This window comes from Branchiostoma floridae, chromosome 8 (genome assembly GCF_000003815.2).
Source record: "Branchiostoma floridae strain S238N-H82 chromosome 8, Bfl_VNyyK, whole genome shotgun sequence".
Lineage (NCBI taxonomy): Eukaryota > Metazoa > Chordata > Leptocardii > Amphioxiformes > Branchiostomatidae > Branchiostoma > Branchiostoma floridae.
In genome coordinates, this window is record NC_049986.1 from 1162713 (window position 1) to 1188043 (window position 25331).

General features: G+C 42.9%; 1 protein-coding gene across 1 annotated transcript; it reads right to left on the minus strand.

Annotated features, from left to right (window-relative positions):
* Nucleotides 1-2913: 2913 nt before the first annotated feature.
* Nucleotides 2914-25178, minus strand: LOC118420444 (scavenger receptor cysteine-rich type 1 protein M130-like). The gene is made up of 8 exons (XM_035827242.1): nucleotides 24695-25178; nucleotides 23608-23800; nucleotides 12856-13170; nucleotides 7284-7601; nucleotides 6612-6935; nucleotides 6403-6513; nucleotides 5956-6172; nucleotides 2914-4335 (listed from the first exon to the last, which is right to left on the minus strand). The coding sequence occupies exons 1-8, from the start codon at nucleotides 25076-25078 to the stop codon at nucleotides 4026-4028; spliced, it is 2172 nt and encodes a 723-aa protein (XP_035683135.1). The 5' UTR covers nucleotides 25079-25178; the 3' UTR covers nucleotides 2914-4025.
* Between the last annotated feature and the right edge of the window lie 153 nt (nucleotides 25179-25331).

The window sequence follows — 25331 nt, forward strand, 5'->3', positions numbered from 1 at the left end:
CAAGGAAGGTGGGAGTGAAAATGTAAACCTGAAAAACAAACACGTCGCCATGTTGTCTCTGTGGACCATGTCATCGTCGTCCTGTTTCTGCCTGAAATATTCACCAAAATCAAAAAATGACATCAAAATCTAGAAGCTCTCGTTCTGTTCCACACCTCAGCATAAAGAACCAGCATCCACAGCTGTCCTAGACGTGCGATTACAAAGGATAGAAACTTGGTGATAACAAAAGATTTCCAAGCGAACCGCCATCTTGCCTCTCTATGTAAGCACACAACGAGCTGTCAGAACTTGCTAAAAACATTCACAGAATTGAAAAATCACACAAAAATGACGCAGCTCCAACATGGAACAAAACGTCAGTGTGAATGAAAAGCGTCCTAAACTCGCCTCGTCCTAGGATTGGAACAGATAGAAACTGTAAAGAAAATTGGGAAGAGCAGCCACCCCTGCACACAGTTCAAAACTCATGCATACGAATACACAAAGAAATGCAAAGATTAAAAACGATACAGCCGGTAGTCAGCATTCCAAGCGTGCTAGAAAAAATCACAAGCAGCGCAACACATTATCAGTATAGGTTGCTTCGAACCTCGTACGAAACACATACAAGTCTCACAAAATATGAAACATACGACAGAAACACAAAGTACCAACCGGCCGTTGGGGCCATACATCAAACCTTCCGTGGAAAGAATGTCGTCCAGACGGTAACCACAACGTAACCGCCAGTGCCTCGGGCTGCAAACGTGCTATCCTACGGGGTCCTGAATCGGCCTCGCCGCCGGAAAAATTCTGCTTTGCGGTGAGGGACGAGCGGAGAACTTCTGACAGGCCTGAGGAACGTCGACCACGTGACAAAGGTGTCGCTGTTCTGCATACTTATAGAATGGGCAGATCACGTGGCTAACATCCGGGCCAATAGGCGACCAGAATAAATAGCGGGAAAAGTAGGAGCTGCCCGCCTGACTGATTTTTGTGACTGAATGGTGTTCGGGAACCATTTACGTCCGTCCGCCCGCCTCATTCGCGAACACCGCTGTTGGCGCAGTGCTTCGCGACAGTATTTTTGTTGTGTTTTAATAACATTATGATGTTTTTTTTCTTTTCTTTTCTTCCCGCCTTGACGAAGGTTTCAGCGACTTAAGTAACGGAAAAGAGAAGGAAGAAGCATCGAAAAGTCACCGATCTCGGGTGCATTCATACGGAGTAGTTAAGTCATCAGGCTATTTCTTGACCTGACCTGACCTATGCCCAGGCGTGTGCGCTCGCCCATTGGTCAGCCTATTTGATGAGATTAGGAAGGGAAGGTCCCGCGGCAGGTGTGCAGGCAAGAGTTGCCTTGTTTCGCACACCGCAGCCCCTTCAAGAAAAACGTCTGTGGCTCATGCTCATTGAAATGTCGAAAACGCTGTCGCCTGCCTTTACGACTTGACAGTACAGCGAATTACTGATAACATCACTGCTTCCTTCGTTTTTCCACAACCCCTGAAATGTTATACACAAGATTCACCACAAAAATCGTATTCCATGATGGCTTGGAAGAAATTGTAGCCAGGGGGGGGGGGGATTACACACCCTGAAATGGCTGACACCTGAGCAGACACGAAGAATTTAAATAGTTGCAAACAGTTTAGCAATTCAGTCTCAGAATGCTTTTTTCGACAAGTCAAATCAGCCACACAGGCCCCCTAATCGCTACTGGACCTGATAAAGTAGGCTGTGTAAGGTGGTTTATGCCTGTCGCCAAATTTGGTAACAAACGTTACCACCATGCACTAGTATGACAGTTACCATTGTTATATTAGCCATGAATAACACTAGAAATCAAATGGCAGTTTTTGTAACACTCTATAGTTTTTCTTACTTTCTAAAGAAAAAAGAAAGGGCTGTACCAAGATACACTCTCACAGGACGGACCCAGCCTGGTCAGCTCTGGTGTCCTGGGCAACTGCCGGACAAAAGGAAGACAGCGAGAAGTACGACACTCGCCATCTTGGAGAAAGTCAACTAAAACACCTGCGTCACACCTGATTTTTAAGCATCTCACGGACAGTCTGTTTACCCAGCAACACAGGTATATTTTATATCTTGGTGTATATCAGGAGCACAAAACAATGAATATCAGGTTCATAGCACAAGCCCTGGCTAGGGAGGGAAGGTGTCACCCGAGTGTAAAGTTGCCAACAAATGAAAACAACTTCAACTTCGATAGTAACTTTTCGTTACTCTTTTGATCATCAGCACTTTCTGACTTTTGCCTTGATGGCCTTAAAAGGCAGGCGTCTGACAATGACTTCCTGTTAGGGCGTTGTGTTAAAAACTGTTTTACAATGGCTTATGAAAGGCCTGACGGACGTTTGGCACAGGTATTTCTTAGAGGTTAATTTCAGAGGCCCAACTCTGGAACGGGATGGGGGAGGGCAGAAGTTTTGTAATGCCCTCACATCAAAAACGTATACTTGGTTGTAATCGTTTTCATCATCATCGGTTGTTTCTGGCTCCAGATCATGCATTCATTATGTTTAGAAAGAAGGGAGCTGACTTATAAAATAAAATGTCTTGAAAGAAGTTAAGTTGTGGAAATACATCACACCTGCTTCTGAACGACCTGTTGGACGTTTGGCTCACCTTCAGCACAGAGATGTCTTAAGCCGAGCTGTCAATATTAGAAGCAGAAATTCGAAACGGCCAGATCTAAGGCAGGGGCTTAACCAGTATGGCTTAGATATCTGAAAGAAGTCGTCGCATAGTTCACTGAAGGATTAACAGTTAAACTTGTTTATCATTTGCAAAAAAGACACCTGCAGGTTGTGATTAAATCAGATGTAGGTAAGCTGAGATGGACATCTTGGATGATGAATGATAAAAAAAAAAAAAAAACACTGTGGTTCTAATTGTTACACGCTCGTTTTTATTTACCCATCAATACAGGAGAACTGTTTATAAACGGAAAAGCTTCTGGGGAGGATACAAAACAATGCTTTCTCTTCTGCTCAGATAGAAGATTCGTATCACAACATGAGAGTTTCGAGATTATCATGTCAAAACTGAATGATGTACACACAGTTTCCACGGTAACAGACGGGACCACATTGAGGGTTTGTAAGCTTGTTTAAGACGCAGTTACTTTGTTGACAGCCTGTCATAATATACAAAGGATGGAAATTAAAATATACAAATCGGTGTTTACAAAAAATAGCAATTCATATTATGTAGTAGAACGTAGATTGTGAAGCAGAGAGAGAGAGAGCTCTCTGCATGAGATGTACTTTAATTAGAAACGCAGAAACAAGTTATCGTAAAGCTTTGAATTCTTACACATCTCTTCAAGCTTTTCCCATGACTTTTCTTACAGCTTTTCATAGACCTTTCTTACATGTGGTCCTGCAGCCTTCATCTTACAACTTTTCTTGCAGCTTTTCTTAACGTAATCAGTATGTAATAGAATACAGTATTACGACATTCTGCTAACTTCTAAAGTGACAAGCAGCTACGGCTGTGCTTACAATAAAAAAGATACATCGTATATATTGTCATGAATCTAAAGTAATCTAACTCTTAAAAAAACTAAATGCAAAAACATGCTCTTGGGAAATATAATTGTTTTATTTAACTTTCCAATTTTATGACCTTTTTCTTACTGTTACAGTATATCTTTTATCTGATTGGTAATTATGTACATACATGCTTTACTTCTCAAATCTGCGTTTGGTTTCATATTTTCCCTGTCTTTAAGATGCCATGTGAGTGGCGACAACCAAACTATTACCACAAAATGAAATGAAAATACAGCAAACTTTTTTTCAATCACCTGCAACATGTATTCAAGATGCAATGGTTGTATGCTTAAATTCGTGTGGTAAAGAACCTCATGGTGAATCTTATTTATGACTCATTTAATTAAGTTTTCTTATTAAGGTTAAATTATAAAATGCAATACTACTTTATCCATTTCTTAGATTTAGTGATTTCTAGATTCATTGTCTGCATATTCCACACAAACAATGCAGAAAGTATGTTGTTTATGGCCTGATCTTCATAGACACAGACTTTAGGGAGTAAGTATTGCCTGTCCAGGGGAACCACACCAAACCTTGCCCAAAAGGACAGGACCTCCCACAGTTGCCCAGGTAGCCTCCGTTGAGGGCAGAGGTGCGGCAGTTAATAAACCACCAGCCGCCCTGTCCGAGCTGCTGAGAACAATGGACGCCGCTGAGGATATCATTGTCCCTGTCCACAGTGGAGAACCTCTGCCCGTTGTTCATGTAGTCTCCCGCGGTGCCTGAATAACCGGAAATGTGCAGCCGGTACTGGTCAGACTCACCGGACACCCTGGGTGGGAACATTGTTTGCTTCTACGAATAAAAATCACTTTTGCATTGGGTTTGGCCACCCTTTAACGCACACTCACACACAACACAAAGACACACACACACACACGCGTGCGCGCACATAGATATATATACAACAAAGATACACTTAAGGTTGGAACTGATCTTGAAGTCGAGGTAAGTAGCGCCTGTAATAGATTTCTGCAATTCTGGTATCCTTCTGACGTAAAATTACGTATCTATGACGTCATAATGTTACTTCATTAGCTAAAATCGTCTGAATAAAGAATTTCCTGCCTGCCTAAGTGCTTAGGCCGGGGACTGGCCCCTTGCTCCTCTCCGTCAGGACTCTACAGGTTGCACGGTCCTTTGCGCTTTTTTCCGCAAACGTAAGACTCGGCCCAGTGTTATTTGATCCTACAAGCCTTCGAAGGTCTAGCCCGGGGCCTTGGCCTTTGAAACTCCTGGTAGAAGATTTTATGGACTAATGTATTTGGTGGTTACCATACTACATGTCCGAACCACTCTGTCTTCATATTATTAACCAGGTGGCATCGACAATGGTGTTCTATTCCGAGTCTATATACCATAATTTGGTATACGATCACGGAGTGTAATACTAAGAATCGCCCTTAGGCATCTCATTTCGAAAACTAATAGAAGTTCACCTGACTTTTTTTCAGGGTCCATGTTTCACAAGCAGTAGGAAGTATATGTAAATCTAAAAGGCGCATTTTAAGACATCACTGGTTTTCTTATCTACCAAAGGCTGAGGCGGCAAGAGCGATCCTTCTCTCGACGGGAAATGACGTTATATATCCAACATCTTGAATTAGCAATCTTGAATTTTATAAAATACGTTTTGTTCTTAATATAGCGCCAAAACGTAATGAAGATGGCCTAAAAAAATCGTATGAATGTGTTTAAAAAAATGAAAGCTATTGAGAAAATTTGGGTGTAAGTAACCCGATTATACCGTCGCTCATGATACGGTCCACCATCTTATTTTGACCGATGACGTAATCAAATAAGCATAAATTATGAATACCTAATCATAAATGTAACATAAAACGTTAATGATATAGGAACTCAAATATGGTCGGTAAGAAAACCTCGTTGTTTAAATTGAAGGTTGTAAATTTAGTAAAATATGTATGTCAGCCTTGCGTTGCCATGGCAAGACGAAAATCACAAATTAACCTTATTAGTCTCCATTTGTTTTGAGCTAAATTTTAGGAGAAGTCATCAAGATTGGTAGCCCTAGCACACGTTGTTCGTCAGTTATACAACGTCAAATTTGGCGTGGGAACTTTTAGCAACCCCTCTCCCTCTTCTTTACTCAACTGAAGGTGATTTACTTATCTGAAGACGCTGTACTCGCCTGAAGGTGTTTTACTCACCAAATGGTGCAGAAATCACATAAGGTGTTTTATTCACCTAAATATGCTTAACCTGGAAGTGTTTACACACCTAAAGGTGTTTTACTCGTCTGAACGTGTTTTACTCACCTGAAAGTGTTTCATTCAGCCGAATGTTTTTTCTCACCTGAAGGTGTTTTACTCACCTGAAGGTGTTTTACTCACCCGAAGGTGTTTTACTCACCTGGAGGTATTTTACTCACCTAAAGGTGCTGTACAGAGCGAACGCTGTAGCCCCAGTCCAGTCCATTATGTCCACTCTGAGGGAGTAGTTCTTTTGACTGGTCAGGAGGTGGATGTTCTCGTTCCCCAGCCAGTACTCCCCGTTCTTGTTCCCAAAGCCCAGTTTGTACTCTTCCCAGGTCCGGTTGAAGGGAACCGACCCGTCCTGCCGCCGCTGGATCACAGTCCACCCACCTCCTGTACGTGTGGGGGGAAGAAAGATTAACAAAATGAAAAGGAAAGGGATTTGTTAATGAAAGCCAAAACACGCGTGTGTCACATATACACACGTACATTCATGCACATAAGCATACACATGTACACATACATGCACACACACACATGCACACATACACACACATACATACATACACACATGTAGAAAAAAAGGTGGAACGCCGCCTTGCTATGTTTCATAAACACCATACCTGCGGTATCCATGTCACAGTACGCCTCCACATCATCGGGGAGTCGAAGGCCGATTGGGTAGACTCCGCTTGTTGTCACTCCTGATGAATGGTACTCAGCACAGTCCTTTTCTGTAAAACGACAGGAAGAAAATATTTTTTTTTTCGATTCCTATATCCACAATATAGTAATTTAAAGAGTCAGGAAAGAACAAATACACGCACCACACCTGCTGCATTGCTACATACGACTCCTGCGTCTTCCTTGTGGGTACAGTCGTGGTCTCCCCACCTGTTGATCTCACAGTCGCCAACAGAAGACTCGTTCCCCGTACAGTTAAGATTGTCCAGCCAGATGTTTGCTGTCCCATCAGGGAAAACTTCTCCCACCCTGGCGACTCCATTCCGATACCCAAGCTGTCTACAGACCACCTGGGCGTCCCTGTCGTCAAAGTCGTCATCACAGACCGTTCCCCAGTCTCCATTTCCGGGCCGGACCTCCACTCGACCTTCTGATGCATTCTGGCCTCCCACAAGTCGGGCAGACACGGCACCTAATTCGTAAGATTGATGACAATTAAACTTTTGATGATTATTGTATTTTTTATGTGAATCTTACAATTTAAAATTCCTTTCTGGCATTTTTCTTCTGAGACCAGACGAATAATTAAACACAAAATAATCATTACACGACAGCTCTTTTACTCGTTTTCTTATTATTGTCCTTAATTTTTAGATCCAAGTCACCCATACTACCAGAAGCACTGACACTTAACTCAACATGTAAAAAGTAAATAAATAAATATCATCAAGTCGTATTGTTTATCGTTAAGTGAAGAGATGATCTTTCAGCATAATCTAGAGCTAAGCTGTTTCGGTAAACTACAGTCGGTAAAACAAACCTGTACAGATGATTTGTACATCCTGGCTATGATCACAGTCAGAAGGTTCCCAGCTGAAGCCACAGGACAGGATGTTGGTCTCGTCTCCACTGCAGGTGACGTCACCCAGCCAGATCTGACCCCTGCCCTCCCCGACACCGGGCAGTCCAGATGACGTCATCCCGCCGGTGTATCCCATCTGTCTGCACACGACACCAGCGGCAGCCTCGGTCCAGCCGGTGTTGCACACGACACCCCACCCCGACTTCTCTCCCGGGCGGACCTCCAGCCGTCCTTCCCAGGGCACGTGGCCGCCAAAAAGCCGGATGGCTGATTTGTCTTCGTGCAGTTGTAAAGAAAATGAGATCGCTTACCATGGGCCAAGAGCTCTCTAAAACTCTCTTTCAAAACGAAAAGCAACACTCAGGTGCTGATAAAATATTAAAAGAAACACAAACTTATAGAACTACGAACGTTTCCGAGTTAAGATTATGAAAGTGCTATCTACGTAAGTTAATGGCTGCTATGACGTTGAGCATGGTTTGTTTATCGTAACCACCCTTACCTCAAATCAGTAAGACAAAGTCACAACAACGTTGATGTAAATAGATAAGCTCATGTTGTCTAAAGACAGTTTCTACTTTGAAGCTATGCAAATAGCTTCTGTTACCAACGTCTATAATTAAGCAAACAAGTGCTTTAAAAAAAACTGTGCCTTGCCGTGTTGTAGGGATATCGTCAGGAAAAAGTACATCGGCGCTTCAAGCCCGGCAAGGTAAAACATTGTGCCTTGGCGTGCAGTAGGGATAATTTGCCTGTCTGCTAAATACGTATTATGGTAGCCAAAGCCTTGTATTGATCTGGTAGTCATGTTGCAAATATATGTAGGTGTCTAAACCCTATCCAGACTGGGCTTTTTGGGCATTCCCTGGACTGGGGTGGTGGGGGGTGGCTCATCCCCCCCCCCCCCCTCGTATTTTCAAATAGGCTTATTGTACAATTGGGGTGTAGGGGGCTCTGGATAGAGGGGTTGTCATCTGGCGGCTGTCTGCTGCGCCCGAACGACCATCTGCAGGGTGGACACAAACCTTGTCCCTCATCCATCCCCTAAACTCTCACGTGCTGGCTCCAAGCGCCACACCCCGGTACACCGCTACTTCAGCAGGCGGGCCAAACCACGTTGAAGGGACCTTCCCCAGCTATCGGTTAAATAGTTGTATCTCTCCTCATCCCCAGTCGTCCTGACTACGTCTTGCCACTTGATCCGGATGAGCCGGGACGAGAGGGTGAGGCTGGATTATATTGTGCGTGCCCCTTTCTCACCTAAATCAACACCAGCAGCGCAAGTCTTGACTTCAAAAGTCTTGTGGCGACGGGGAAGCAGTGAACCAGCAGGTGCGGATTACACCCAAGCTGCAACTGCAAGCCTGCACACAGGCGAATTGGGTCATTGGTCGTCTTCCCACTAACCTGAGGCAGAAGTGGAACCCGGCAGCAACCCAACTGACCGAGCAGCCCTCTTTAGGATAGCTCTGCTCGCCTCCGTAGCATGAGGACAGGGCTAGAACAGGTGTCCTAAACATAGCCTGCCTCAACCCCACCTGACCAGCACACTGCGGCTGGAGGGAATCCCACCACGCGGTCGACACAGAAAAGCAAAGAAACTGAAAGAAACTACACTAACTTTAGGCACGTTGAACGTGCGAACCAAACTTGATGATGCAAGAGCAGATAGACCCTGTCGACGGACAGCACTTGTGGCCAGGGAACTTGCCCGCTACAACATCGACATCGCTGCTCTCAGTGAAACGCGCCTACCCGGCGAGGGACAGCTCTCTGAGCTAGGAGGTGGCTACACGTTCTACTGCAGTGGCCGCAGTGAGAAGGAACGTAGGGAGGCAGGAGTTGGATTTGCAATAAAAACCGACCTTGTCTCCAAACTTGCCAGTCTACCCAGGGGCCCCAACGACCGCCTGATGACTCTAAAACTTCCCCTTGGACAAAACAAGAATGTGACAATAGTTAGCGTGTATGCACCAACCCTCGGGAGACCAAGGACAAGTTCTACGAAGAGCTTTACCACCTCATCTCATCCATACCAATGGCAGACAAAGTCATCATTCTTGGCGACCTCAATGCCAGAGTTGGAACAGACCACCAGGTGTGGAATGGTACTATTGGGCCCCACGGCGTGGGGAAGTGCAACAGTAATGGAGTGCTGCTCTTGAAGATGTGCCCCATGCACGACGTCCCCATCACCAATATCTTCTTCCGTCTGCCAATACGTAAAAGAACGTCTTGGATGCATCCTCGCTCACAGCATTGGCACTTGATCGATTATGTTATCATTAGATGAAAGGACCGACAGGACATTAAGGTCACAAAAGCCATGTGCTGAGCAGAATGTTGTACCGATCACCGGCTCATAGTGTCAAAGGTCAAACTACGGATCCAACCCAAAAGACGACCTCAAGGGAAAAAGACATGCAAGAGACTCAACACTACAAAACTCAAGCAGGACGAGAGCCACCCTTGTCACCTTGAGACTTGAGTAGCAAACTGACAGAGCTTCACATTGGAGATGCTTCTGTGGACGACGACTGGTCCTCCCTAAAGAAGATCATCCACACGACAGCCCTGGAGCACCTAGACCCAACAAAACGAAAGAATCAAGACTGGTTTGATGAAAATGACCCACAGATCTCATTTCTCCTGGTTGAAAAGTACCGCCTTCACAAACATGTTGTGAATGACCCAACATCTACTGCCAAGAAAACAGCCTTTGCCAACATGCGGAGGGAAACCCAACGTCAACTCAGGAAGATGCAAAATGACTGGCGCAGCAGAAAGGCAAATGAAATACAAGCCTTTGCAGACAAGAAAGGTTCTAAGCGCTTCTACGACTCAGTCAGAGCCGTCTACGGACCCCAGCGTTACAGCTCTTTCCCTCTCCTTAGTGCTGATGGGACAACACTCATCACAGATCGAGCCAAGATCCTGGAGCGTTGGGCAGAACACTTTGAAGCTGTCCTGAACCGTCCGTCCACCATCAACAATGAAGCCATCGAACGCCTGCCACAGATCCCAGTGAACCACGACATGAATCCAATACCTTCCGTTAGCGAGACCCAGAAGGCCTTTAGCTAGATGACCAGCGGAAAAGCACCTGGCTCTGATGGCATACCAGCTGAGCTACAGAAGTCTGGAGGCCAAGTGCTAACTCAAAAACTAACGGACATCTTCCAGTCAATGTGGGAGAAATGTGCAATTCCCCAAGACGTCAAAGACGCCACCACCATACACCTCTACAAGAAAAATGGGGAACGTCAGTCGTGCAATAATCACCGTGGCATCTCACTTCTGTCCATAGCCGGGAAGATTCTTGCAAGAATTCTTCTCAACCGACTCACCAAGCACCTTTAACAAGGACATCTCCCCACTGAAGAGCCAGTGTGGTTTCTGTGTCGGTAGAGGCGCAGTGGACATGGTCTTCGCAGCAAGACAGTTCGAGAGAAATGTCAAGAACAAAAAAGACCTCTACGTCAAGTTTATCGACCTAACAAAGGCGTTTGATACGGTCAGCAGAGACGGGCTCTGGAGAATAATGCCCAAGTTCGGATGTCCAGAACACTTCACCTCCATGGTACGTCAGCTCTGTTAAGGCATGACTGCCCATGTTCATGACAACGGAGAAATATCACCTGTCTTCCCAGTAACAAACGGAGTCAAACAAGGGTGTGTCCTGGCGCCCACACTCTTCAGCATCATCTTCACAGCAATGCTCACCGATGCATTCCATGACAGTGAAGAAGGAGTAGGCATCCGGTACAGGACTGATGGAAAAACTGCTCAACTAACGCCGGCTCAATGCACTAACAAAAGTGAAGCAGATAGTCACTTCGTCTTTGCCGTCCTGTGACAATTTTGGACTAGTCATCAGTACAAAGAAGACAGACGTCATGTTTCAGCCACGCCCTGGCAAGCCATACAAGAAGCCCTGGATCACAATGAATGGCAAATTCATGAACACTGTTCAAAAGTTCACTTACCTGGGTAGTACCATGTCCAGTCAGGCCAACATAGATGAGGAAGTGAGCTGTAGAATCGCCAAGGCCAGCAGTGCCTTTTGGAGACTCCGACAGACTGCCTGGGAGCGTAGGAGTATCAGCCTCAGTACGAAGCTGAAGGTATACCAGACAGTTGTCCTCACCACACTCCTCTATGCTTGTGATACCTGGGCAGTGTACACCAAGCATGCCAGACAGCTGAACATCTTCCATACAACATGTCTGCGCAAACTGATGAGAATCCGCTGGCAGGATTGCATTCCAGACACAGACGTCCTCGCCCGTGCAGATATGCCAAGCAAACACACTCTCCTGCAGAAGGCCCAAGTAAGATGGGCAGGGCACGTCCGTCGCATGGACGACCACCGCTTACCCAAGATCCTCATGTATGGGGAACTAGTAGAAGGTAAAAGACATGTCGGACGTCCGAAGCTTCGCAACAAGGACAGTTTAAAGGCAACTTTGAAGGACTTCAGCATCCCCGTGGATAGCTGGGAGCTAGCCGCTTCCGACAGACCTCAGTGGCGCCGTTTAGTCCATCAGGGCGCAGGCATTGCTGAGAAACGCAGAACTGCCCTGGCCGTCAGCAGGCGAGAGACACGCAAGGCAAGGAAAGCAGATTCATCCACACAACCGCCACCTGGTCTACAGTGCAACGTCTGCGGCCGGTGCTTCCGTGCAAGGATCGGGCTGATAAGTCACGCCCAGACCCACAAGGGCGATTGAACTGAATTGATCTGAATTCAAGGTCTTCATCGACTCCCGATGGACGAACATCATAATCATCGTTGTACGATCACAAAATTTGCAGGATGGGATATGGTCGTCGAGTTTTATGATTCCTAAACATTTTATATCATTATGACGTAGTGTGACGTAATCATGGCGTCATTAATTTTTTGTTGTTGCTAAAAAGGGGAATTCCCATAATACCTACATATTTCACACAAAAAGTTACCTATAAAGGTTCCTTATAAATATTTAAGTGTTATAAGACTTCTGTTTTCAAAAGCCGACGCAACGACTACCCGCCATCTTGGATTATCAACTTTAAATGTCTTAAGATAATTTTTGTCAACATAAACACTAAAACCACATGTAACGGGATTGAAAACGTTCACATGAAACGACCACAATTGTTATCAAGTGCGTAAAATTGAGGTTTTAAGATTGACGGAGATGAACTGTTGGTCGCCTTAGCCGTAAGCTTGTCCACAAACTTGTTGTGAACTGGGAAAGGGCCTTTGGAAGGGCTTGATTAACATTGAACCATTGAACAATGCAAAAAACGGGGCTTAACGCGCGCCCGGTAAGGCAAAAATGCATCCCAGTTATCGTCTTCTCAGCCTTCTAAGCGATTCATACCGTAACATGAATGTGACATGTTACGTTTAATTCCATGGACTTTTAAACCCTCCATTGAACCAAACGTCTGTCGAAATACATTTGCCGCGAGTTTACAGATGCTTGCTTTATCTTTTCGACCCATACCGTAACAGACGATTTTATATCCTAGCCACCCGTACCTGCACAGACGACTCCTGCGTCTTCCTTGTGTGAGCAGTCACTCCGTCCCCAGGAGTCAGCAGGACAGTCTCCAAGGTCCGTCTCGTTGCCCCTGCAGGCCACCTCGTCCAGCCAGACGTTCCCCGATCCTTCCCCAAAATGACCCGCCAGTTTCACCTCCAGGGCCGCCCGGAAGCCGAGCTGTCTGCAAACAACATCAGCATCCTGCAGGTCAAAGTTGTCATCACAGACGGAGCCCCATCGGCCGGTACCGTTTCGGACCTCCACTCGGCCTTCAATTGGAGTTGAGCCACTGACAAGACGAACTTGAATCCCTGAAAAAGATGATATTTTTTCCAATATTAACATGCCACAATTTATTAACTTATTAAGTTATTAACTTAGAGAGAGAGGGGGACGGAGAAAGAGAGAGAGAGAGAGAGAGAGAGAGAGAGAGATGGACAAGATAAATAATAGATAAATAACGGGGGCCGCCCTAAGATGCCCCCTGCCCTAAGATGCCCGGATTTTTACACATATTCAGTTCCTTTTTCTTAAGACAGAATTTTCACAATAATGTTGGTAGCGCCGAATCACTGTGGTCACCTGTTACTAGGTATGGTGGCTCGTGTCCCTAAATATACAACCTGTACAAAACAGCCGCACAACTGTCATACACATAAGAAATAAAGCTTCATAAAACACTTTAAATATTGGTCTTCAAATGTTTGTTGAGTAGAAGACCGGCCATAGAAAAAACAACATAAGCATCACCGCCGTTGTTTCCCCCAGGGAGTGTGGCCCCGCAGGTGGCAGACGAGCGAATGCCCCAAAAATTTGTTACTCTAACAAAGGATTCGTACCGTCTATAAAAATCACCCGATACTGTTGTCATTAGCGTTTCTTGTCGTTAAAAATGGGAAATCATTAGGCGATAGTATCGGGTACAGATTACGATCCAGTGTTCCAGATCGCTGCCATTAGCGAAGCTTGTCGGTGGCAGATTAATGACGGTAAATTAGACGCTGTGACGCGCATTGCGTGATGGGAGTCGAGCTGACCAGCTGATCACTTCAAACAAAATGGCGGCCCCCTTTTTGTAGCGATAGCCCGGTATCCAGCCGTATATAGCTCCCGGGTCTGTACTGTTCTCTCCGTATCAATATTAGCTCCCGAGCACTGTCCCGAGTCTCTTCTGTTCTCTCCGCAAATGGCAGACGAGTCTTGGGAGCTACAATATGGCTGGATACCAGGCACGATGTAGCCTTATGTAACGTTACGATGTAAAATCAAGTACGCGTACGTAACGTTTATATATTATATTTTCAAAAGATGATAGCATCCGCGATGATAGCACCACATTGATACTGATAGGAGCCATAGTGTTGATAGTTGCTTGTGGCACGAGGTATATTCACATCGGTAACCGCAAAATCTCGGCGTGCAATTACGGCTGCCATCATGTCAACGCTCCCGATGACCCTGCCCTACAGGTGCACCTAGGTGAGTTTCAGTTTCAGTTTATTTATTTTGCCAGGAATACATATAACGTATTAGTTATAACGTTTTCATCATCACCACAATTAAATTATGCACAGTGTGTTTTTGTCTCTAGAACTGAACTCTTGTTTTCCTTATAATGATCGCCTTGAAGATGTCACTGCAAATATAAACATTGATTCAATTAAAGTAAGCTCCCATATATAAACTAGACAGTCAGTATCATGTGTCAAATACAAAGTTACATAATCGAGGTCCTTGTAATAAATAAATAGCAGCAACTCTCAAATTTTGGGAAACCAACCTTGTGTTCAAATTGAAACTTTCAACTCTGCTCTGTCAACTTTGTATCAAAGTGTCTTTTTGGATCAACAACACATGATTGCAACTTGAAAATCTTCATTATAACTGAATTAGCTCTGACATTTATGTGTCTAGAAATATGGCTAATAATCTGTTGTCTATTTGTAAGTGTACCATCAGGGGCTATGTAGACTGTACATGGAACTGTCAGAATGTCTCACAGTACCAGAGTAAGAGAAGCCAGCATTTTCATTACTTTATATTCTGGGTTAGGTAAAGCTTTATGTATAATCATACTTCAATACCTTATGTAGTACACTAATGTCAAAATTGAATTGAAAATAAACTTGTGTTGGTCAGCTGTCTTGGTCAGCCTTCCCTGATATGAACTCCACCAGAGTCAACAGAAGACTGAGCTCTGGTAGTTTACGTTGGCCGAATTCTTTGGGTGGTTTTATAGTACAGGGTTGGTCTTTAAAATCACAGCAAAATGTCCTTTTCCCTGCTAGTAGTGCTACAATGAAATTAAATCCCAGCGAACTTAAAAGCAATTTTCAAATTATACTATAACTTATAGGTTGACAACCGCTGTTTGTGCAGGGAAGCTTTGTAGTTTAATGATCACCAGTGCAGGTATGCAGGAAAAACAGTGATCCCAAATACATTATTATTATTATGATTCGGGTACTTTAGTATAAGCACGATGTCAGGAACACATTTAGAGTCAATCTCAATTGCATCTCCATCTCTCTAGACCAGATACTATCAAAGCCTTACACTCGTTGCTAAAAAAAAATCAACTTTTTGCAGGGCAACGAGTGTAAGGAGGGCCAGTTAAGTAATAAGGGCAAGGTATGGTGCCCAGGCTGTAACCATATGCATCCCGCTTCCACAAAAAATTCAATGACGGCTGAGCGGGAAGGTGGAGAATGTTGGGAAGCAAATAAAGCTGACACTCTTGTGTGCTGTATTTTCCCACTAATAAAGATGTCTACCAGCAATATTTGCCCCTTGAAATACAGAGGAAGTATACGTAGCATATAATAATTTCATAATATATGGTGGATTTGGTGAAAGTTCAGTGAACGATATGTTACAAAATTTCCTGCTTCTGCCTCTGCATCTGGTTGTTGTATGTGCAATCCACCATGGTTCACACGACATCCTTGATTGTAAAATTCTAGCTCATACTGAATCAAAATGGAAATTAAACTAAATTTTATGTGTTGTCCGCCTTCATGTATCAAGTATTTTAGCATAATCAAGACCCCCATGTAGACCCTCTTTTAATAATATTGGTGCTGTCAGTTTCAAACTTCAGATTATTGTCACACGTCTGCATTTGTCACTCATTCGCCACATCCCTACTCAACTCCGAGTTCCGGGACTGGTTGCCTCCCCTTCGGCAGGACATTTCGAAATGACAGACCCGCAACTCACACAAACTTGGACATCTTGCTAGTCTGTACAATGTTGAATAAACTTGAAACTAAACTTGAAACTAAACACACATGTACATTGTCCCTTAGCTGAGCATAAACATTCTAGTACACATGGCACACACATTCCACACATTTATAACACCTTTATAATGCAGGGTTGAACAAGTCCACTTGCAATTAATTATATACAATTAGGCCTAGGAAAAAAAAATGTTGTGTTTCCTGTTTCAGCCCTGAAAAAATTAGGGTCGGTAGGTAGGGATTATCTTTTTTTTTCTTGTATTCTTTTTTAGGCTGGCCAAAACTCTAGTGATACATATTTCAATACAGTTGAACAAAGTAAACTGAAATGCATGCGGACACTTGTCTTTTAATGTCAAACTTTAATTTTGTGCGTGATAGATACATTTATCCTTCATTAGATAGGACAGGCAGTGTTTTACTTCAATAGGAAGCAGGCTGAATAAAAATTCTAAGTGGAAGCTATGTGACTCCACTGCCCACCCCCAAAAAAGTCTAGGGTCTGCAGTTTTTTTTAGGGTAGGATAGGGAAACAGGAAACACAACATTTTTTTTCCTAGGCCTTAGGTACAAATATCAAAATATTAAACGCAACATAATTACACCTCGTCCCGTCTCAAATGTTTCTGGAACAGCCGTCCTGTGTTTCTGTTACATTTCTGCACACAGCATAACTACACCTTGCACACACATAGATACGCCTTGTCCTGACTTAAACTTTTCTGAGGCAACACTCCTGTGTTTCTCTTACATTTCTGCACACAGCATAACTGTGTACCTTGCACACACATAGATACGCCTTGTCCTGACTTAAACTTTTCTGAGGCAACACTCCAGGACCTGTGTTTCACTTACATTTCTGCACACAGCATAACTGTGTACCTTGCACACACATAGATACGCCTTGTCCTGACTTAAACTTTTCTGAGGCAACACTCCTGTGTTTCTCTTACATTTCTGCACACAGCATAACTGTGTACCTTGCACACACATAGATACGCCTTGTCCTGACTTAAACTTTTCTGAGGCAACACTCCAGGACCTGTGTTTCACTTACATTTCTGCACACAGCATAACTGTGTACCTTGCACACACATAGATACGCCTTGTCCTGACTTTAACTTTTCTGGGACAACAGTCCTGTGTTTCTGTTACAGTTCTGCACACACACATAGATACGCCTTCCTTGTCCTGGCTTAAACTTTTCTGAGGCAACAGTCCTGTGTTTCTGTTACAGTTCATTCATTCATTCATTCATTCATTCATTCATTCATTCATTTATTCATTCACACAACACAAAAAATGGCGATAGAAATGTTGACCCTCCAAAAGTTGCCTTCATTTAATAGATTTATTAAACCTAACCAAAAGGGGAAATGTTTCTGCTGATTTTATTTTTTTGTGGTAATCATATCTCAAACTCTAAACTCAATACTCTTTTAGTATGATCCATAATTCCTAAATTCAGACTGGTGCAGGTAAAATTTGTCTGGTGCAGGTAATTTTAAATGTTAGGTACTTTTTATGCAGAAAAAAGTATTTCCTGATATGTAAGTTATAAAAATAGCCAACTGACTGTTATGATAATGAACTGTCATCATTGTATGATTCTATGAATATTAACATACATTGTATTTGAGCTTCATAACAAAGTTTTCTTAATTTTCAATTGCAAGATTATAACAAATGTCATCATTAATTTGGAATTGACTTACCTGTGGTCAATTTACACTTTATGTAAAACCCACTATTGATTTAGTTTGTTGTAGGTACAGGAACAGGTCCGGACCAGTACCTAGACGATTTTACAGGTACAGTACAGACTACAGGTACATATATTTAGGTCCACAGCCCTACAGGGGTTATTACTGTTCTGACACTGCTTCAATATTCCTTCTTACCACATGCAATCATAGAATCAATCAGCTTCAGTACATCGTGGTATCATAAAAAAGTCAATTTTCCTAGCCTGGGTACGATCCCTATTCTACCGGGGCTCCTTACACTCGCTTAGCCCTAAAAAAGGCCCGGTAGAAAACGGATGGTACCCAGGCTAAATTTTCCACCATTTCACAAAAAAGTTTTCAACCATGATGTAAACCGTACAAAGCAGCTGGAAACATGAGGTAAATTGAAAAAAAAAACACATTCTAAGTATATGCTAATGTTACAGAATGCCAACATTAATTCCACGGTCAAAGAAGATGTCAAATAACAAAAAAAATTCTATTGTTCTACATTCAATACGCTATATCTGGTCATTTGTCTAACCTTCCTGGGCACTTAGATTTCATAATAAAGTTTTTTTGGCCAAACTGTTTAGTTGCACGCTCGCATCATTTTGGGGGTTCCCATAGGATTTAATCCATATATCAACATGGCCTTAGTTCAGTTTCTAGAGGTGGCCTACACCAGCCTTGCATCCAGCAACACCATTAAAAAAATATAAAATAGAAAGATGGAAGCAGTTATTGTGTACTAGTAGCACAATAAGTTACACTTTCAAACTGGTACTAGTAGACTTGTGTGGCACACTACTGTGCTACATTGCTTTGAACCTGAATTTAACTCAATCGGATTCCTATCATAATCTGAGAGGGATGTACATAACCACAGTTACATGTAGCCATTGTAGGTACCCATTTCCACCTAAGTGACTGAAGTGATGTCAAGTGCCTTTCCCAAGAGCACAACATCAGAGGCATGTCAGGGGATTCAAACCCAGGACCTCTGGGTTCTCGGTCAAACAGCCTACTACTAGAAGTAACTGTTACTAGTATGGTAATATGACACCAAGGTCAGGATGACACCATGGTTCATGTCCAGAGGATCAGGTTCTAGTCCGGACCCACTATAGTAGTATAGTAGTCCCATATCATATTTTGCGGTCTGCCTAAACACCACATACGACCACAACAACCACAAACGACTCTAATAAGCAGTGTATATGGGGCAATGACCTTGTGTGACGCACTGGAGACAGTATACATTTATGAATTTAAAAAAACAAAGCAAGTCCTACATGCATTCACCAGTTACTTCGACTTATTTTGCTCATTTCAAGATCGAAGCAATTCATGGCCGCCATGTTGGATCGCCCGTGCTAGGAGTCTGCCTGTGGAAGTTCTCAATACCTTCCTCGTTTCATAGACGACAGGGCGATAAAACTATGGAAGCTGTTGATTCATAGGTTATAGCATACCGCAATTCTATCATTGTCAACTTATAAAAACATGTACTCTAAGTGTTTTTCAGGCTCAAATGTTAGCAAGCATGATCCAACATGGTGGCCAAGAATCTCTTTCATCTTAAAACGGAAACAACTTGAAATAACTGGTGAATACATAGGATGCTGCATTTTTTTTGAATTCATAAATGTATAAACAATGTCTCCAGAGCGTACACAAGGTCGTTGCCCCATATACACTGCATATTAGAGTCGTTTGTGGTCGTTTGAGGTTGTTTGTGGTGTTTAGGCAGACACCATATATTTTGGAGAGTGAGACATGTGTAGAGGTCTCTGTGTTACAAGTTACCATCTGTACAAGTTGGAAGTCAAACATTTAACTAAATTTTAAGTAATTTTCATTATCAACAACTAATATGCAGATAGAAAACGAAGGTGTAACATTTCAACATTTCATTTTGTTTCATCGTACTTTCTTTTTTCTCCTTTGGTATGGCTGACTGTTTAATAATTAATTTAGCAAACTATCTCCCCTAAAAGACGGAATTAGACCAATAACTATTGTCAGTTTTTCCTGCCCGGTGCAGCAAGAATTTTGTGCCAGTCCCTGATACTAGTACTAAGTACCCACCTAGCCAAGCATAATAGAAAGGGTACTAGTACTGATTTCAACTGCTCTGGCGCTTGATTTTGGTAATGGCGCAGTCACATTTGGTGCAGGCTGTTGTACAAATTTTCAATGCCATAGAATTTTCAATGGAACAGTCATGGTGCCTCAACAACCCATCCAGAGATCAAGGGATATTAAAATACAATGTAGGTGAGGTGAGCTAAAAACTTTTATGCAGTCTATGATGGAAAAAACAGTACATTAGGATCTAGCAATCATTCTAGGCATCCTTTTTGGTACCAAGATAGGAGCATTTTTCACAGCAATCCCTATCTATCCCTGACCTATCATGTGTCAAGACAGGAACATTTTGAGTGCACAGTCAGCATCTTGTACTGTTGTAGTCTTGTTTTTGTTTCATAGAAATTCATAGAGAACTAGGGAACATCAGCTACCGGTGTAATGACGACTACTACTATCACCGGAAGTGGACATTGAAACTAGCCCATCGTTTGCTGCCTTGTCCAGATACGAAATGTGTACGTGCAACACACAGTTAGAGCCACTCTCTAATTGCAGAAATCAAATTTTGTTCCCGTGTCATCACAGTAGTGTTTCCCTTTGTATGTCAATGCAGGGCTTTGCTGGAGAATCGCAGAACAAATCTTGCTGATTACCAATTTGTGTGCGCTTTGCTGGTGCAGAACCAACATCCCACCACAAGGCAAAACACTGTGATTATGAAAATAAACGATTTGAAGGTAACTTGTGCATTGTTTGGGAAATATTTCAAGTTTTACAAGGAGAGTTGCATAGGGCCCCACTATAGGCGGGCTGAAACTGCAGCTGGTACACCAAAATGGCAGACTTCACTTGTGATATGGAAGCTGGTTAGTTGCTATGGGGAGGATCATGTAACTGAATAAGCCGTATAAAAGGAGGATACTAGGACCTGCCAAGGTAGCCTGCCCTTAAGCCAGCCCATATTTTCCTGGAACCCCCTGTCACTACTAGTCATATGCAAATACATATGGGAAAATATCTCGGTATCTGGCTCACAGAGACAAGAAATATCTAAGACTTACTTGTTACTTGATAAGGTCTTCTTCTTTGAATGGCCTGCATCAAGGAGTCTACTAAATTGAACTGAATATTGAAGCATGCAATATGGACAGTCAATAAACAGTGAATGCCTTACCGTATATCTGCCCCGATGGAACAGAGGAATATTTTAGCGGCTAAGCCATGCTCTGAATACCGCCTTATACTTTACCTTTAGACTAAAGAGCCTTCTTTCCAGGGAAGTCCGTTCCACTGCCGACCGGATAATGCCAGGGATGGACGCCAGGCCAGGCAGGATACTGGCCAGCTGCAGGCAATCGCTACAAAACAGGCCGCCATTTTGTTTGAAGTGATCAGCTGGTCAGCTCGACTCCCATCACGCAATGCGCGTCACAGCGTCTAATTTACCGTCATTAATCTGCCACCGACAAGCTTCGCTAATGGCAGCGATCTGGAACACTGGATCGTAATCTGTACCCGATACTATCGCCTAATTATTTCCCATTTTTAACGACAAGAAACGCTAATGACAACAGTATCGGGTGATAAAAATGAAACTTCACAGAGTAATGTCGTGTATGTTTCCCAATACGTACACATTGTTTTTTTTGGCATTGTCGTATTTCGTAATGATTTTGTTAGTCAGGCATTTCGCCCATTTCCCATGAAAACACGACCTGGATTGTGAATGATTTAGCCCTCCTCGCGGGAGACGAGAAGCACACACAATCACAATTCTACTGTCAAAAGAAAGCTAAAATATCATAAAATTAGAATTTTTATTTATGTCTGTCTAAATTGGTCACCAGGTTCCGAAGAGAGCAAATTCAAAAAGGGGGGGGGGTCAAGTTAGGGCGCACTGTCTAACTCAGCTCGGACTCGGGCAGGAATTTATATTCACGATAACATCCTCGTTGTTTGCCAGTTGTAACGCGGAGGGTGAAGGGTTTATGAACAGTATGGATGCCTTCCTTATTCAAGTATGGTCTCTAGATAATTGTGATAAAAATTCATTAATCAAAACTTGGCCACTCTTTGGCAACTAGTGATGGAGCGCCGTGAGTTCGAGCGCGTAAAAAAAACGGGCATCTTAGGGCGGCCCCTGTTATAGGAGTCGTCTGTGAAGGTAAAGGTAGTTTGTTCTTAGCTCCATTCTGATTTGATTTTGATTTTATTTTATTTATTTGTACATAAATAGGGCATGCATACGGTAAATATAACTAATAGATAAAACAAAACGTGTGGGAGAGAGGTAGAAGCCAAAAAGGCTTATGGGAGACCTCCTCCTAACAAACTTATTGAACACAAATTCAAATGATGTAATTGAAATGGTATACAAATGATAACAAAACATTAATGGGTATCAACAATTAGATGATCAACAAGTAAGGCATAGTAAATATTCTAGAAACAAAATAGAAAACAAGGAATGTAGCAATATAAGTACCTGAATGAACATATGTTAAATAGAGTTAATGTGTGGCTATTACTTAGGAGCTGGGAGATGAGAGAAAGAAGTTTTTGATACTGCGCTTAAAACTAACCATGGATGTAAAACTTTTTAGGTGGAGGGGAAGATTATTCCAATTTTCTACACATTTAGATCTAACAGTCATATGGGCTTGAACAGTTCTTACTGGAGGAATATGTAAATAATGACTTTGTCGAGTTTGATAATTGTGGAATTGTGAATTAAGAGTTAGAAAGCCTTCAAATGTGTCTGGAAGAGAATTATTAAAATATTGGATTGTGAAAAGGGTTAGCTGAAGTCTATTAATATAAAAAATGTTTAAAATCTTTGCTGCAAAGATTAATGTCCTCCAATAACACTATTGTCAAACACTTACTGTCTTCAGACTTGTTATACAAAAAACACGTTCTTTCGAAACTGTTATTATGGCTTACTGTACATATAGAGGTTTTTAATGTATATGTATGTATATTTTGTGTAGCTATGGGTTTCTTTTTAACCTGAAATAAAGAATAAAGAAAGAAAATCCTAAGCTTGGTGAATAGTGGCTCTGACTGGGCGTAGGAGTGGGATCCAGTTGTGATGCGAGCAAATCTTTTTTGTAGAAGTCTTAGGGGCTGCAATGTAGTTTTGTAAGTTTATCCCCAGACAATATTACCGTAGGTTAAATATGGATATGTCAAGCTATTATATATGGTTGTAATGGTTTTTTGTGAGAGAAGATGTTTAGTTTTCCCAACAATACCGATGGTTTTTGATAATTTTTTACTTATCATATCTATATGTGATTCCAGGTCTGGCGATCGTCTATGATAATGCCTATGAACTTTGCTTGAGACTCTTGAGACAGGGGTAGATTTTTCCAAAATATTTTTGCGTTTCTATCATAAGTTTTATTTCTATTGCTGAAAATAAGGTAGTAAGTCTTTTTAGCATTAACTGATAGTTTGTTTGCCTCAAACCACGTGATGACTTTTTTAATTCTTGATTAGCTAGTTCCACTAGGGTTTCAAACTTGGAGTGTGAAAGAAAAAGATTTTTCTATTAACACTATTATTATAATAAACTTTTGAAGCCAGAACTTGAAAACAAAAGACGTCCTTAAACAAGGGAATAGCAAAGTGTACATGTTGTTGGATGTGTTTATTTGTAGAGACGTCTGTGTAGATTCCTCACCAGTTGCAGTCCCAGCGCCGGGAGTGGGCTGATTTGTAGTCGTGATCTCAGCAGCTTCTGTACTTTTCGCGCATGGAGTGGTGGACAGTGGCTCCGTGGGCGACATCATCGTAGCACCGGTCTCTGGCTCACTGGTCAGCGTGGCTGCAGTTGTAGAGATGACGCCATCCGGTACCAGCCTCTCACAGGTACACTGACAGGTAAAGTGGGAAACATGAAGTCATTGCCGTTTTCAACTGTAAAGTTTGAAGAACAATTTGGAATGTAGAAATCATTCATATTCAGCGACAGTTTGTAAGGAATTCTACATGATGTTGCAAAGTCATGATCATCGTAGAAATGTAGCAGCAAAAACTGACGGTTGAGGGGGGCGTTATGGAATGTGACTTGTGTTTTTGTTCGTATTGCATACCCGGTACACGGCCCCATGGCGTAACATACCAGGTTTGTACTGAACAGTACAAGCTGTATACCCGGTACACGGCCTCATGGTGTAACACACCAGGTTTATATTGAAAAGTTCAAGCTGTATATCCGGTAAACTGCCTCATGGTGTAACACACCAGGTTATTATTGAAAAGTTCAGGCTGCATATCCGGTAAACTGCCTCATGGTGTAACACCTGGGTTTGTATTGGAAAGTTCAAGCTGCATATACTAACTTTACGTTGTTGCTCAAGTGTGCATGAACTGTACCAATTGACCTGTGAACGCTTGAATGAACCTAAAAAATTGCGCAGGGTTTGTTCATGGCCGAGTTGTAACGAATCCGTACGGTATGTAGCAAAAATGAGGGTGAGCTTTACGGAAGATGACTCGTGTTGTTGCTAGAAAAGTGTGCATGACCTGTGCCTATTGACCTGTGGATGCCCGAATTCACCTGAAAAACTAGCACAGGGCTTGTTTATGGTCGAGAACAGCAGTAAACAGGAATAATTCTGTTTTTGGCCGTGAGTGTACCGACTTTTTTCGTGCTTCTTGTCAGTCGAGTTACTTTAACTTATCATTAGGTATTAATTTGCTGATCCGTTTTCATTTCATAATATAACGTATTCTCTTAAGGTCTGTTTTAAGATTGGGCTTCGTACCTTGGTTTGGAGACGGGTTTCTTGTTCTTGCAGCTCCTGTGTCAGGTTCTGTTCCAGCTGTGCACTCCTGCCTTTCTCCTCCTTCAGTTCAGCAGAGAGATTGTTCATCCTGGATATCAAAATTTCCACCAGCGACGACAGGCGATCCACTTGATTTTTCAAGCGGCCCGTTTCCTCCTCGGTCTCGGCGAGCTGCCGCTCGAGACCCGGTGGTGTGCAGCCCTCAGTACGAGACCCAGGCGGAACCACATAGGTGTAGGTACAGTAGCCCTTGTCTACATACTCCCGCAGGGCGGACCCAGCCTGGTCGGTTCTGGTGTCCTGGGCTCGGGCAGGAAAACTGCCGGACAGAAGGAAGACAGCGAGCAGTACGACACTCGCCATCTTGGAGGAAGTCAACTAAAACATCTGCGTCACACCTGATTTGGAAGCTTCTCACGAGCGCTTTGGTTACCCAGCAACACAGGCGTGTCTCATATCTCGGTGAATATCAGGGCTAGGGGAACAGATCAAGCACGGACTGGGGAAGGGCGGGTGTATAGTTGTGGAAAAGTAATTATTTTGATCATATTTTTTTTTTACTCTGAGTCTGACTATGATGAAGGGAGGCGGCTGACTTTAAGATAATGAATACCTT